Source organism: Megalops cyprinoides, chromosome 25, assembly GCF_013368585.1.
Source record: "Megalops cyprinoides isolate fMegCyp1 chromosome 25, fMegCyp1.pri, whole genome shotgun sequence".
In the NCBI taxonomy this organism is placed as follows: Eukaryota; Metazoa; Chordata; class Actinopteri; order Elopiformes; family Megalopidae; genus Megalops; species Megalops cyprinoides.
This window is the reverse complement of record NC_050607.1, coordinates 18,590,524-18,602,826: the sequence shown is the minus strand read 5'-3', so window position 1 is coordinate 18,602,826 and position 12,303 is coordinate 18,590,524. Positions and strand designations below refer to the sequence as shown.

The following is a 12,303-nucleotide window of genomic DNA, read 5'->3' as shown; positions in this document are numbered from 1 at the left end:
ATTTAATCATCATGATCCAAGCTGCTTTCCTAGCCAGTGTGTCACCTCACTCATAATGGGGTGCTTTATTTCTATGTGCACGCATGTGTGTGTACTTGTGTGTGCATATAGTACCAGTCACAAGTGTGGACACACCTGATTAAGACAATGGGAAACATGCATTCAAAGATATTTTGATGTAAAGATTTATGCTTAAAAGCTTGATATTTATTCCTTAGACAAATATAAATAGTGAAGTTGTGCAGGAATGTTATGTATGAATTTGTACGTATAAATTTCTTTCCAAAAATTTTAAATAAAAAAATATTTTTAGGCTGTTTTGAAGAATGTAAAATATAAGATATATTTGATTTGTTTATAACACTTTTTAGTCACTGCATAATTCCATTTGTGTTATTGCATAGTTTTGATTTCCTTACTATTAATCTCAGATGTGGAAATTAGTAAAATAAATAAAGTGTGTCCAAACTTTTGACTGGTACTGTACACATACTGTGTGGACATCAGTATCTTTGCAAGAATGTATTCTGAATAACACAGAAAAAGGCCTTACCCTGGCCCCCTAGGCTGGATGCAATTATGCAGGAATCACTCAGACATTTTGTATGTAACACCTCTTTGAAATATAATCTGGGTTTTTGCAAGCATAAGCTTTGTAAGACGTTCAACAGCTCAATGCCAACAAATGGCAAATGGTAAGAGAATTAACACAGCCTCCAAAGAATGAAAAAGAAAATTCCGCACCCCAGCATTATCTTCAGAGGAACAAAAGCCTATCTGCTGTGGTCACTTTAATCAAATATTTCCACATCAAAATATGTACCATCCCCTTTACTAGATTCAAATATAGCCAGATCAGTAAATTGTGATCTAATTTTGTCCCCCACGCATTACGCATTACTGAAACGCCAGACGTTTTATCGAGACTGGACTGCTATTATACTGCTATGCTAATTTAAATTTGGCACATTAATTGCAGGGTGTAAATATCATTTCAGGCTTACCGCAAACTCGTTCTTCCACTGGTGTGCCATCTGGAACTTCTCTGCCGCTGTTGCCAGGGTCTGAAAGAGAGGTGGGGGGGGAGAAGAGTCATCAGTTATAGCTGTCATAACCATGAATCGAGACGTTAGATAAAAGAGCTGTGAAACCAAGAATTAAGAATGTATAAGAATTTCACACCAAGATTAACCAAATGTTCCCCAATATTCCACCAAGATCACTAGACTCTAGAAGCATGGGGAAACTGACTCTCCCATCCTGACAGGGTCGCTCCTCTCAAACACGATCCCTGTCTGCACTGGTCCCTTAGTGGTGGAATGAACTTCCCACAGGGGTCAGGACAGCAGAATCACTGGCCATCTTCTGACGCAGACAGAAGACCCACCTCTGTAGACTGCATCCCGGTTGCACCTCAATCCCTGCTCCCTAACACCTGCTACTTGTAGTACTTGCTGCTTATTTTATGTGTAGTATTGTGATATGTTTTGGGTTCTGTGATCTAGTGACTGATGTACGGTAGTATACTTGGCTTCCCTTGTCTAGTCAGGTTGCACAAGTTAACTTGTGGTGGGGCTTGGATAGTGTTATGCTCACACTCACTGGTCTGGGAGTGTTGTTAGCCTGGTCTGACACTGTTGCTCAATTAATTTGAATGGATACACTTATGTTCTATTGCGCTGAAGTCTCTCTGGATAAGAGAATCTGCTAAATGAATGTAATGCAATGTAATGCAATGTAACATGAAGGGATACAATTAGTGTGAAAACTACTGACTTCATGGAAGCGGTGCACCTTGAATGGCTATCATAGCTAAAACATCCCCACCTTTCAGCTCCAAACACACAGCTCGAAGTTAGCTCAGCCATAGGGAACCATCTGACAGATATTGACAGTCAAACACAATTACCAGTCTAAAATTAACAGGAAGGTTCTCGTATTCTGGTGAAAATAATACAATTCCCAAATGAACAAGGACACTTGGTGAAGCATTAAGATGGGAAGAAACTTAGATAACAAACTTTCTGCACATTATTAAGCCAATAATCTCATTTCTTATGAGCAACAGGCAGAAGGAGAGAGAATCAGTGTCCTTGTTATTTGGAGATAGGATTGGCATCATCTTTAGGAATGCCGCCTCTCAATTTCCCAGGAGAGAGAAATTGGGACAGACTGGTGTGTAAAGTGCTACTGAAACTGTATTGGATTCTGAGTCTCAATTCTTCCACACCCCCCAAAAAGTTTGGTTCTAATGACTTTGTTAACAGCAATATAATGGAGAATATCTTTTAATTTCCTCTGATGAGGAGATGGTGTATAATTGAATTTTCCTCTGGGGAATATGCAGTCCATTTTCGATCTTTCCTCCTAGTAAAGGTATTATCCGCATTACCTCAAAATTATACTAGGTGGCAAAACTAATTTAAACTAGGAACACAATTCAATCACATTTTTAGAATGTATCCCATTATGAGACAACATAAATAGCGGCCTTTTTCCATCTGGTATAAAATCAGAATGTAAATTTTACTGTAATTATTGTACTGATGAAGCTGTCATTTTAGCGTCAAGCTGATGGCTTGTATAATTTCTTTTTCTGCAGGGATTTTTCAGAAAAAGAGTGCTGCGAATTTTTGTGACCCCACACATGTGTGAAAACTTCAAACTGAAGTTCACGAACACCACTGTGTTCACGGCAGCTGTGACTGTGACTGCTCGTGATATGCATGCATGCTGTGTTGAAATTGTCTGTTTCCAACAGCTCTGAGCCCAATCCAGACACTGGTCCTGGAATATTGTTGTGACAAGCACTCACAGGGCAGAAGTCCCCAAACAGATCGCATGGGAAGAGACCTGATGGCATGGAAGACACTACTGATATATTTATTTAAATCTCACTAAAGTCAACCTTTAGCGCTCAAGACATGTTTTTCCTTCTGTATATCACCAGGTGCATCTCATCCGTAACTCATCAATAAAAGGCGTACTGTTTGTTCAAAGTGGTCTTGCCTTCTTTGGGAGCAGAGGCGAGGGGGTCAAAATGCGCTCTGATGAACCCATTCTCCATTTAGTGGAGGGTGAGAAAGCTCACCGGCCTCTCCCCCAACACCTGCCACTTGGCCGACCCCTTCGGGTGACAGCTTCCTGTAAGGCACATGAGCCGGGAGATGTGATCTCCCTCCCGCCAGGTGTACATTTCTCACATGTAACAAGGCCGCTATTAATCTCAACGCATCGCCTGCTGCCAGTGTTAGCGTGAATGTGGCTAGGCTATCAGGCGCGGGCCTAACCCTAACCCCAATGCCAAAGAATTGCCCAGGCTACTCCCAGCAAAGAGGAGGCAAGCCAGCTGTAATCCTATGCCCCCCCCCCCCCCCCCCCCACCCCGTCAGCATGAGGAACATTGAATCAACGTCCCTCCAACGTTGATCAGAAGCGAGTACCTGTCCCTCGTGCATCGAACGGTATTTATAGTTTACAGATGTTGCCGAGCCCTTGGCATGTTTAAATGTGTGAAGAAGACTATATTAAGTGATGACGCATCGTGGATACGTACACAGATAAAGCGGTGAGACTCCCAGAGAGTGCTGCATGCATCTGCTGGCTGCCCTGAAACCCCGCTGACTTCTGAAAGCCAGAAGGAAAGCAAAGGAGCAGAGGCCCAATGAAGGCATCCACTTAAAGCGCACGGTGAAAACCTACCGCCGAGGCTCTGAAAGCTGGTGTTAACGTTCCCCTTTTTAGATTTACGTTCGAAATTCATCTTGAATTTTCATCAACGAGGCAGCTGTTTCGCGTGTCCCAGAAATACACCAGCGGGAAACACCAGCATTTTTGTAGGCATGTAGCCATACAGCACAAAGTCAGCCAGGTCATTAACACTGTCCTCAGATAAACAGACGCATTTAAAAATACTGAGTGCTGTACACTGCGTTATGTATTTACAGTAACTGAAGAGCCATGACATAAAAAAAACACCTGTTCATGATTCTCCATACCTAGAATAAGCTTAGCAGTGATATAGTGTGGGGTTTAACACAAGCCTAGCATGGAACAGACACGCTGGTGTAAGACAGCTGTAAAATGAGCCCCCCCACCGAAGCACGCAGGGGGTCGTCACAGGGGAGATTCCTGGTGTAACCGCAGGCCCCGGTCACACCAGGCCAACCTTGCCTTAAATAAACAGAGGTGCACCCCCCCTCTCATGTAGGGGGTTTGCTGTCATCTCCAGCTCATCAGCTGTAGGGGGTGGGGGGGAGGGGGGGTGGGCGGTCTGCCGCCAGGCCGTATTTCAACCCCCTGTCGGCAGAGTCAGAGCCTACCCCTGACCCCATCTGCTGAGCTCTCCGCCCCCGTTTCTGTTGACTGTGGACCCCCCGCCAGGTCTCTGGACCACCCTCTCCCCAGGGACCTGGTAACACCGTCATTACCACCGGCAAAGCTGCTAAGGACAGCTGCACGACATGTACATTTATATCTACATTTATTCACTTGGCAGACACTTTTGTCCAAAGCGACTTACAGCTTACAAACGACTTGAGTACCACACAAGCAAATAGCCATATAAGGAGTCAACATCAGAAGTGCTGCATGACCACCTGTCAACAGTTGACTAGACAAGGTACAAGCTAGCTAGTAGAGATACAATGCGTGAAACCATAGGCAACAGGCTTACACAACCACAAAATCAGATCAACTACCAAAGGGGCTGGGGGTGTTCTGGCCGCATTCCCACACGCTCTCGGTACACCTCAGGGTGGGTGATGCCAGTCTCTTTCGGGTCGCTTTCCGACGTGATGTGTAGCCCAGGACAAGCGGAACTAGACGTGTTATGAGTGATGCTGTGCCGGGACAAATCAAGAAGCTTCCGTTCTCTGACGCCTTCAAAAAACAAACAGAGCTGTGGAGAAAAGTTTCCTTTATTTTTGGTGCATTACTGTGAGTTCTTGTTTGTTCTTGTTTGTTTGGGAGAGGGGGAGGAGGAGGAGGAGAACTGCCCTCCATACATCCAGACAGGGAGCGAGGGCTCAGAGGGAGTCAGCAGGAGCTGTGAGAAAGTCTTCCGAAATATTCAGCCATTTCATTATAAGTGTTTCATAAGTTTCCAAGATATCTCCCACACGGAGGACTGCAGTTATATACATACATAAAAAAAACTTCTGAAATTCACACGCCTCGATCTGCAGTATTAGGATAGCCATTCTGGGGAGGGGGGGAGGGGCAGCTGACCTCTGTTACCCCCAGAATGTGTTTGGGGTGAGCTACAATCTATCTCCAGAAATTCAACCACCCCAAATGGCCCTGAGCTTGCAAGGTAGGCTCCACCCACACCTGAGTTTGGCCAGTCAGATGGGGGCACCAATGCTATGACTGAACCCACCCATACTGATCAGCTCAGCCCCCTTCCTCTCACATGACACAGTCATGTCACCAAGGTCATGTACACAGTTACTTCAGGACGGCCCAAGCTCCTCATGTACATGGATCACTCTGTTACCTAATAACTTTGAAACAGTTACCAAACCAACAGCGGATTACACTGAGGTGGATTTTTTTCTGTCTCATCAGTCAAGTTTCAGCAGTTTGACTGTTTCGTCATTTCAAACCAATGACGTAATGCCTATACAATGATGTAACAATTGCGTATGTCCAGCAATATGATTGTTTGGTAACTGCCCTTCGACGATGTACAAAACAAATGATGTAATGACTATAAGATGATGAAATGACTGTTCCTGAACATGCTTTGAAACATGCATGCAAATGTTTTGCATGCTGCAGTATTTTTAGTCTGTGTTGGAATTGGGCACCTTTCTCCAGACGGAGGGCGTATTGTTCTTTGCGGCTCACCCCACGGCCCCGGGCTCTGGGTGTGCACTAACACAATGAGGTCACGGTGCTTTATTGGAAAACGCCTCGAGAGAGCCGTTTCCTTCAGGGTGCACAGCCAGGGAACATTAACAACAAGCAAGGTAACGATCTGGGGGGCAAAGATTAGGAGAGCATCACCTCAATCGCTCGACAATAACAAGCGCATAATTAATGCGATTCCTGTAATTACAACCTTTCCTTAATGTTTCTGGAAGAGCAGACAGGCACAATTCAGCTAATGAATTCATTCATTTTCGACCGCTGATATAGTATTAGCACATCACTACATTTCATTTGCTTGCCTAAATATTGCAAGCTAACTGCGATCACGCATTGAATTTGCTATGATTTGAGGTTTCAGCACAGCGAGGACCATGCCAATATTTCTGAAGTCCAGCGTAGTAATGATTAGCTCTCTTAGGAAGAGGTTTTATTAAGCAAGTTTATCTATACCAGTGTAGCCCTCACAGAAGTGAAATGGCATCTCTTGCTAAAGCACAGACAAGCAGAGCTGCAACTAGAACTGACCACTTTTAAAAAAGGTACCATGCTGTGCCTACCAACAATGACCTTAGTAAAATAGACCGAAGTCACACAAAACTAATGGGTTTGAATGCCTTGCATGGCAAAGCCAATGGGAGATCTTTGTGTTTAACAGGTTTTCATTGCCAGGCACCTGCTGTCAATCACCTGTCACTGTTTTAGTCATTACATTGCATGCATTTTGCAGATGCTCTTATCCAGAGCAACTTCCAGCAACAGAACATACTGTAAGTGTATCCATTTAAGTTGAATGAGCAACAGTGTCAGACCAGGCTAACAACACTCTCAGACCAGTGAGTGTGTGCATAACACCATTCAAGCCCTACTCTAAGTTAACTTTTGCATTCTGACTAGGCAACAGAAGCCAAGTATACTACGATACATCACTCCCTAGAACACAGAATCTAAAATACACCATCCCATATCAATGACACAAAGACAGAAGGACAACGGGGCAGCTGAGAAATCAAAAGTGAGAGTGATCCATTCCCCAGAGGCTTTCCGAGCCGAGGCCCGCTACCTACGCGGCGCTCTGCAGGCCGGCAGAGCCGGCAGAGTGTAATGACAGACGGCAGCCTCATCAGCAGCGTTTACACCAGAACACCGAGACCATCTCGAGATCTAAACCGCGACCGCCGTGGGCGGCATGCCAAACTGCCAAGCGGCCCGCTTGCCGAGCTCTGTGGACGAGGCATCAAAGACGCGGGCGACCTTTCAGCGCCCAAACAAACTCCAGAGCCTGGAAACTTTGAAGTGTTGAAATGGTTGCGCTAAATAGTAGCTTTGTGGGATGTGGGGCAACCCAAACACAGAGCGTTTTTTTTTATTAATCATTCCTTTATACAGCTTATGGTAAGCTTCCACCTTAAGCGCTACATAACCACTCTGCACCAATGTCCCGCGCTGTGCTCCATATATCATGACAGTTCAGTCTATATACAGTACTGGAAAGTTTAGACACTACTGTTTAAGAAAGTGGCAAACATGCATTCAAAGATATTTTGTTTTAAGACTTATGCTTAAATGCTTGAACGTTTTCCTTTGACAAATATAAATCGTGATGTTGATGCCTATGTATGAATTTCTATACAATAAAATATTTTTAAAAATATTTTTAGTTATTTTGAAGAATCTGAAGCGTAAGTTAGTTTTGATTTGTTTATCACACTTTTTTGGTCACTGCATAATTACATTTGCGTTGTTTCATAGTTTTGATGTCTTTACTGTAATTGTAAAATGTGGAAAATAGTAAAAGTAAAGAAAGAAAAGTGTGTCCAAACTTTTGACTGGTACTGTTTAGGAAAGCATTCCTGTTAAAAATGAAAGATCAGTTGATAGGCGGGGTCATGTGCCAGAAAGTTCCACTGAGTATCATTAATGCCACATTATTCCATTTCTTTTAAGTGACCAGGTACTGAATGCAGGATAGATATCCAAAAAAAAATATTGCTGTTGCACTAAAAACACCTCATTAGATTTGATGGGTCACAGTGACTGGAGAATTATGCAAATGAGCAAACACACTTGGCTTAGGTTTAGGAGAAAAAAGTGTGATGTTGCCATAACAACCTCTCCAGGTCGGCCTCGTTAAAAGGCGGGTTGTTATTAGAAATCATTCGTCTCCCTGTTGAGGAACGCAGGGCCAACCTGCTGCGTGGCGTTGTGTCGTAACGCATGTCAGACAGGTCTGAGATCAGCGAGGGACCGCTGTCTGTCAGACACGAACACAGGCGACAATAAGAGAGGTGTGTAGACATTCAGACATGACAGGACAAGAAAACATGGCCACACCATCGAGGTAAAGGAAGCGAGAACCAAACGTCCCCTCCAAAGGCTTACTTAGCAATGCGACTTTGCCTAGTTTCTGTCACCAAAGGCTGCTCTGATGGAGAGCATGAATCAACCAAAACATCAGTGAGAACTCGTCATTTAAGAGAAGGTCAGACCATGTGCCGCTCTGTCATACAAAGACAGCCCCCCTCTTCTCCCTGACTGAAATCAAGCAGGAGACAAACATTCCACCACCAGGTCCATTAGAGTGAAAAGCGATAAACACGTGTGGTGCTTATGATCAGATCTTATTCTGCCTATCCGCTTACTGGACCAAGGCAATTTATGGTTCAGTCCGTTTCGCAAGTGCTAGCTCCAGCCACACAATAATGAAGTCTGGAACTGCTCCTCTGCAGGGCTGGTATGTGCTTGTGAATTCATCCATTGCAATTTTGGAGATTATAATTTCCATACCTTCCATTTATACAGATGCTTTGTTACAATATATCACATTACTTTGTCATTTGTCAGACACTCTTACCCAGCACAACTTACATAGGTTACGGTTTTATCCATTCATACAGCCGGATATTTACTGAGGTAATTTTAAGTTTGCTGGTTCAATTCCCCGCTGGGTTACTGCCGTTGTACCCTTGGGAAAGGTACTTAACCCAATATTGAATCAGTAAATATGCAGCTGTATAAATGAGTAACATGTAAGAAATTGTAACCTACGTAAGTCGCTCTGGATAAGAGCGTCTACTAAATGCCAATAAAATAATGTAATGCACTAAACATAACAGGCGAAGGCCTCCTCCAATCAGATGCCTTCATAATGCACCCTGTAAGGGAAGCGGAATCCATCAAATTTTGAGAAACTGATTTCAACCACTTGGGTTTGATAGGACAGTAAGCATAAATTTGGAATGCGTAATTTGTGTGTTTTGAGAGTGGTTTCCCACACCCTCAGCAGTCACCTCACACCGTGAACTACCAAAGGCTCGAAAGGTTGAGGCTTTGGTGACATTTCTCTCCAAAACAGCCCGCTCTCATTCCAGGGGAAGCCCTTTCTTTATGAAAAACATTTTCCTGAAACTAAGATCTCATAATCACTATTTTCTGCCGTCTAACTGCCTGCTGCAAACACCAGCTGGCTCAGCCTCATTTCAGACGCTGCTCTCAGCTGGAGGGAAGCTTTCTGTGAAAAAGAGAGCCGTTTTGGGTTTGTAAAAAGCATGAAATTGCTTCTCTGCTTCATTAATGCAATAAAAGTCAATAAAACTCAAAAAAAAAATTTTAAATGATACTATGCTCTTAATATCCTGTGACTAAATGCTATACCCACAGGCTAAGTTGCAAAAGGTGTGGCTTGTCAGTCTTGAGGTTTGAAAAGGTCAAGGTACAACTTCGTGGATCTACCTTTAATGAGTTGTGGCAGGATGTCAGTGGCTTAGTGCATGAGAGGCCAGCGTTGGTTGCAGAGGTGTGAGGTGTGTCAATGACACTCAGGCGGAATATTAGGGGGTGAAAGGGAGAGAGACTTCAGTTATTCCAGCCTACTGTCAAATGGAAGCTCAGGCAAGATATATATGTGGGAAAAGTGTTAAAAAATCAATTTGCAGGTTTTGTTGTCATTTAAGTACAACTGACTTACAGATGGAGGATTAGCATTCATAACGACGCTGGTGTCTTCCCGTGTCCTCAAATGAATTATCAGTGAATTAAGCAAAGCCGAATGTTATTAAAAACCAGTGAGGGATAAATAAAGGACTGAGAAGACTGCAGGAGAAATTCATCATCTATCCAGCTGAAGAGAAAAAAAAAGTCATATTCCTAATCATTCCTACAATTACTGAAAAGGTCGACATCTTAACCAACGTGTTTTTTGAGACCGAGCTCATATTAAGACATTCATCTTGTCTTGATTTTAATGAATTTCCCCATATAATAGCGGCGTTCTCGCCTCGCCGTCACCCGAGAACAAATGCTTTTTCCCACGCGCGTTCGCGTTCCGTAAAATTGGCCCGTGTGCTTTTTGTGTGTGTGTGTGTGTGTGTGTGTGTGTGTGTCGTTTCCCGGCTAATCTTCCTTATTCGAAAATGCAAATCTGCGGATCTAGAGGTGCGGAATGATGGGCGTTAAATTAACCGCGAAGAGCGCATCAACAAAAGCCAGCCATTTCACGCTCCCGAAACAAGAGGCTACGCAAACAGTGACGGGCACCCAATTCGGAGCGGAAATTAATTCCCCCCTCCCGTGTCTAAGTGACAACCAGGAAATGCCCAGTGGGCATGAGAGACCCCGAGGAAAAGGGTGCTTTCTCAAATAGTGAGGCCGTCAGCGCAGCGCGCCCGGCTCATTGAATCAGTGCCCGTCATAAATCCAGTTTACGGATCCTCTTCCATTTAGCGCTGCGCCTCATAGGTTATTTATTGAACCTTAGCATGTCAACACGGAGATGAAGATGTTTCCGCCTCGGTGATGGACCCATCTATCATTGCACCCACCCCCCAAGCAGATTAAGAAAGGAGCGTGTGTACTATGAGGAATTATAGAAACGGAGACAAGCGTCTTTTTACGCATGCTATATTGAGACGCACTTTCAACATTTACAACTAAGTAACGAAACACATGCTGGACATGCGTTATTCAATTATATATAATGGTGTATAATACACCCACACCAAAAAGCATATATTTTAAGAGAAAACACTAAGCGGAACGAGCCTTTCCTGCACAGGCTACTTCATTAGTTCAGGCACTGCACTGCACCGAATCTATGTTTGCTTCAGACATCATGTATTCTCTCGTGAGCGAGTCAGGAAGTTTGGTAACGGTTCAGAGCATTGTCCGCTCACTAAACGTTTATTTCATCATCAACGCGACATTGCTGGGTTTTACTGGATAAAATTCGCTTTAAATTTGAGGCTCTTAAACGGCTGCATTTGTGATTTGTCAATGAACCGCTTTCAACAAACACATTTGTCCAAAGAGCACCTCAAATCACACGAATCCATGTTGCAGATTTGAGAGCTTTTCTCTGGCCGCTTTCTCCCGGCTCGACGTCAGCCGAAACGCTGTCAGACCGCGTCCACAGACGCAGGTGACACAGATAGGCTACAACCATAATTAGACCATCACTGCGCGTTCAACACGTACAACTCAACTAAACCATTTTAATTAGAGTTATCAACTGACACCTCAAATGTTTGAGCAAAATGTGTGGGAAAACAACGTTTCAGACATGGTTACCAAGCTTGGTAAAAGAAAAAAAAAGTTTGAGAACAGACAGTGTTTTCTGTGAACCGTTCGCAATATTACGATAGCCTCTTCTATTGCCGTTTGCAACCCCCAAAACGGGTCGATTTGAAAACCCGAAATATGAAAAGCACCTTTTGAAACAATATTCCTGCAGCCTACACAAAATGGCTGGGTTTCCAACACCAATCAATCTCCCGTTGGTATCTGAAGGGTAGAGATTGGTAAATCCGTGATTGAATTTCAAGGAGCTTTTTTTTCCGTTGGAAAGTGCAGAGGTTCAATCCAATTACATTGGGCGCTTTTGTTTTCCAGACAGGGGTAGCGAGGTGGGATTTCAGCACCACTTTGGCCTGGGGCCCAAAAGCAGATTAAATATGTTCTGCCACGTGGATCTATTTTACGACACATCACAGAGCAGAAACGCCGTATTTTCCCTGCAATTACTGCGCATATATCCACGCCTGACATTATCGCTCGACTTATTTATTGAGGGGTACAAATTACAACCGTAAAATGACATGTAAATGGCGTGCAAAGTATTTTGAATCAGCATGCTTAACAGAAGTAAAAAAAAAAAAAAAAACAACAACATAAAACTGACACAGTATGAATTTGTGGTGACAGATTAAATAGTTAGCATGCCTATAATATTTATGAATTATCTAAATTTTTGGGGAAAGGGGGGTCATCGCCTTTACCTCAGTTAATGTTTGTTATTTCACAGGGCTGTGTTTAACATCTAAAAATGTCATATGAAGCGCGCGGGCGTGCACGTACACCCACACACACACACACACACACCCTCTCCGCCACACTCCTGACTCCTGGCTGTCTCAATTCCAGTATATTTCCAGTGAC

The 12,303-nt window shown here is 43.6% G+C and overlaps 1 protein-coding gene across 2 annotated transcripts in view; it reads right to left on the bottom strand.

The window, feature by feature from the left end:
- LOC118771794 (voltage-dependent calcium channel subunit alpha-2/delta-1-like) overlaps window positions 1-12,303 on the bottom strand; it is a 157,054-nt gene that overhangs the window by 95,109 nt on the left and 49,642 nt on the right. For both annotated transcript variants that reach the window (XM_036519832.1, XM_036519834.1), the window contains exon 4: window positions 1,005-1,064. In XM_036519832.1, coding sequence (XP_036375725.1) covers window positions 1,005-1,064 — 60 coding nt within the window. The remainder of the gene's footprint in view (window positions 1-1,004; window positions 1,065-12,303) is intronic.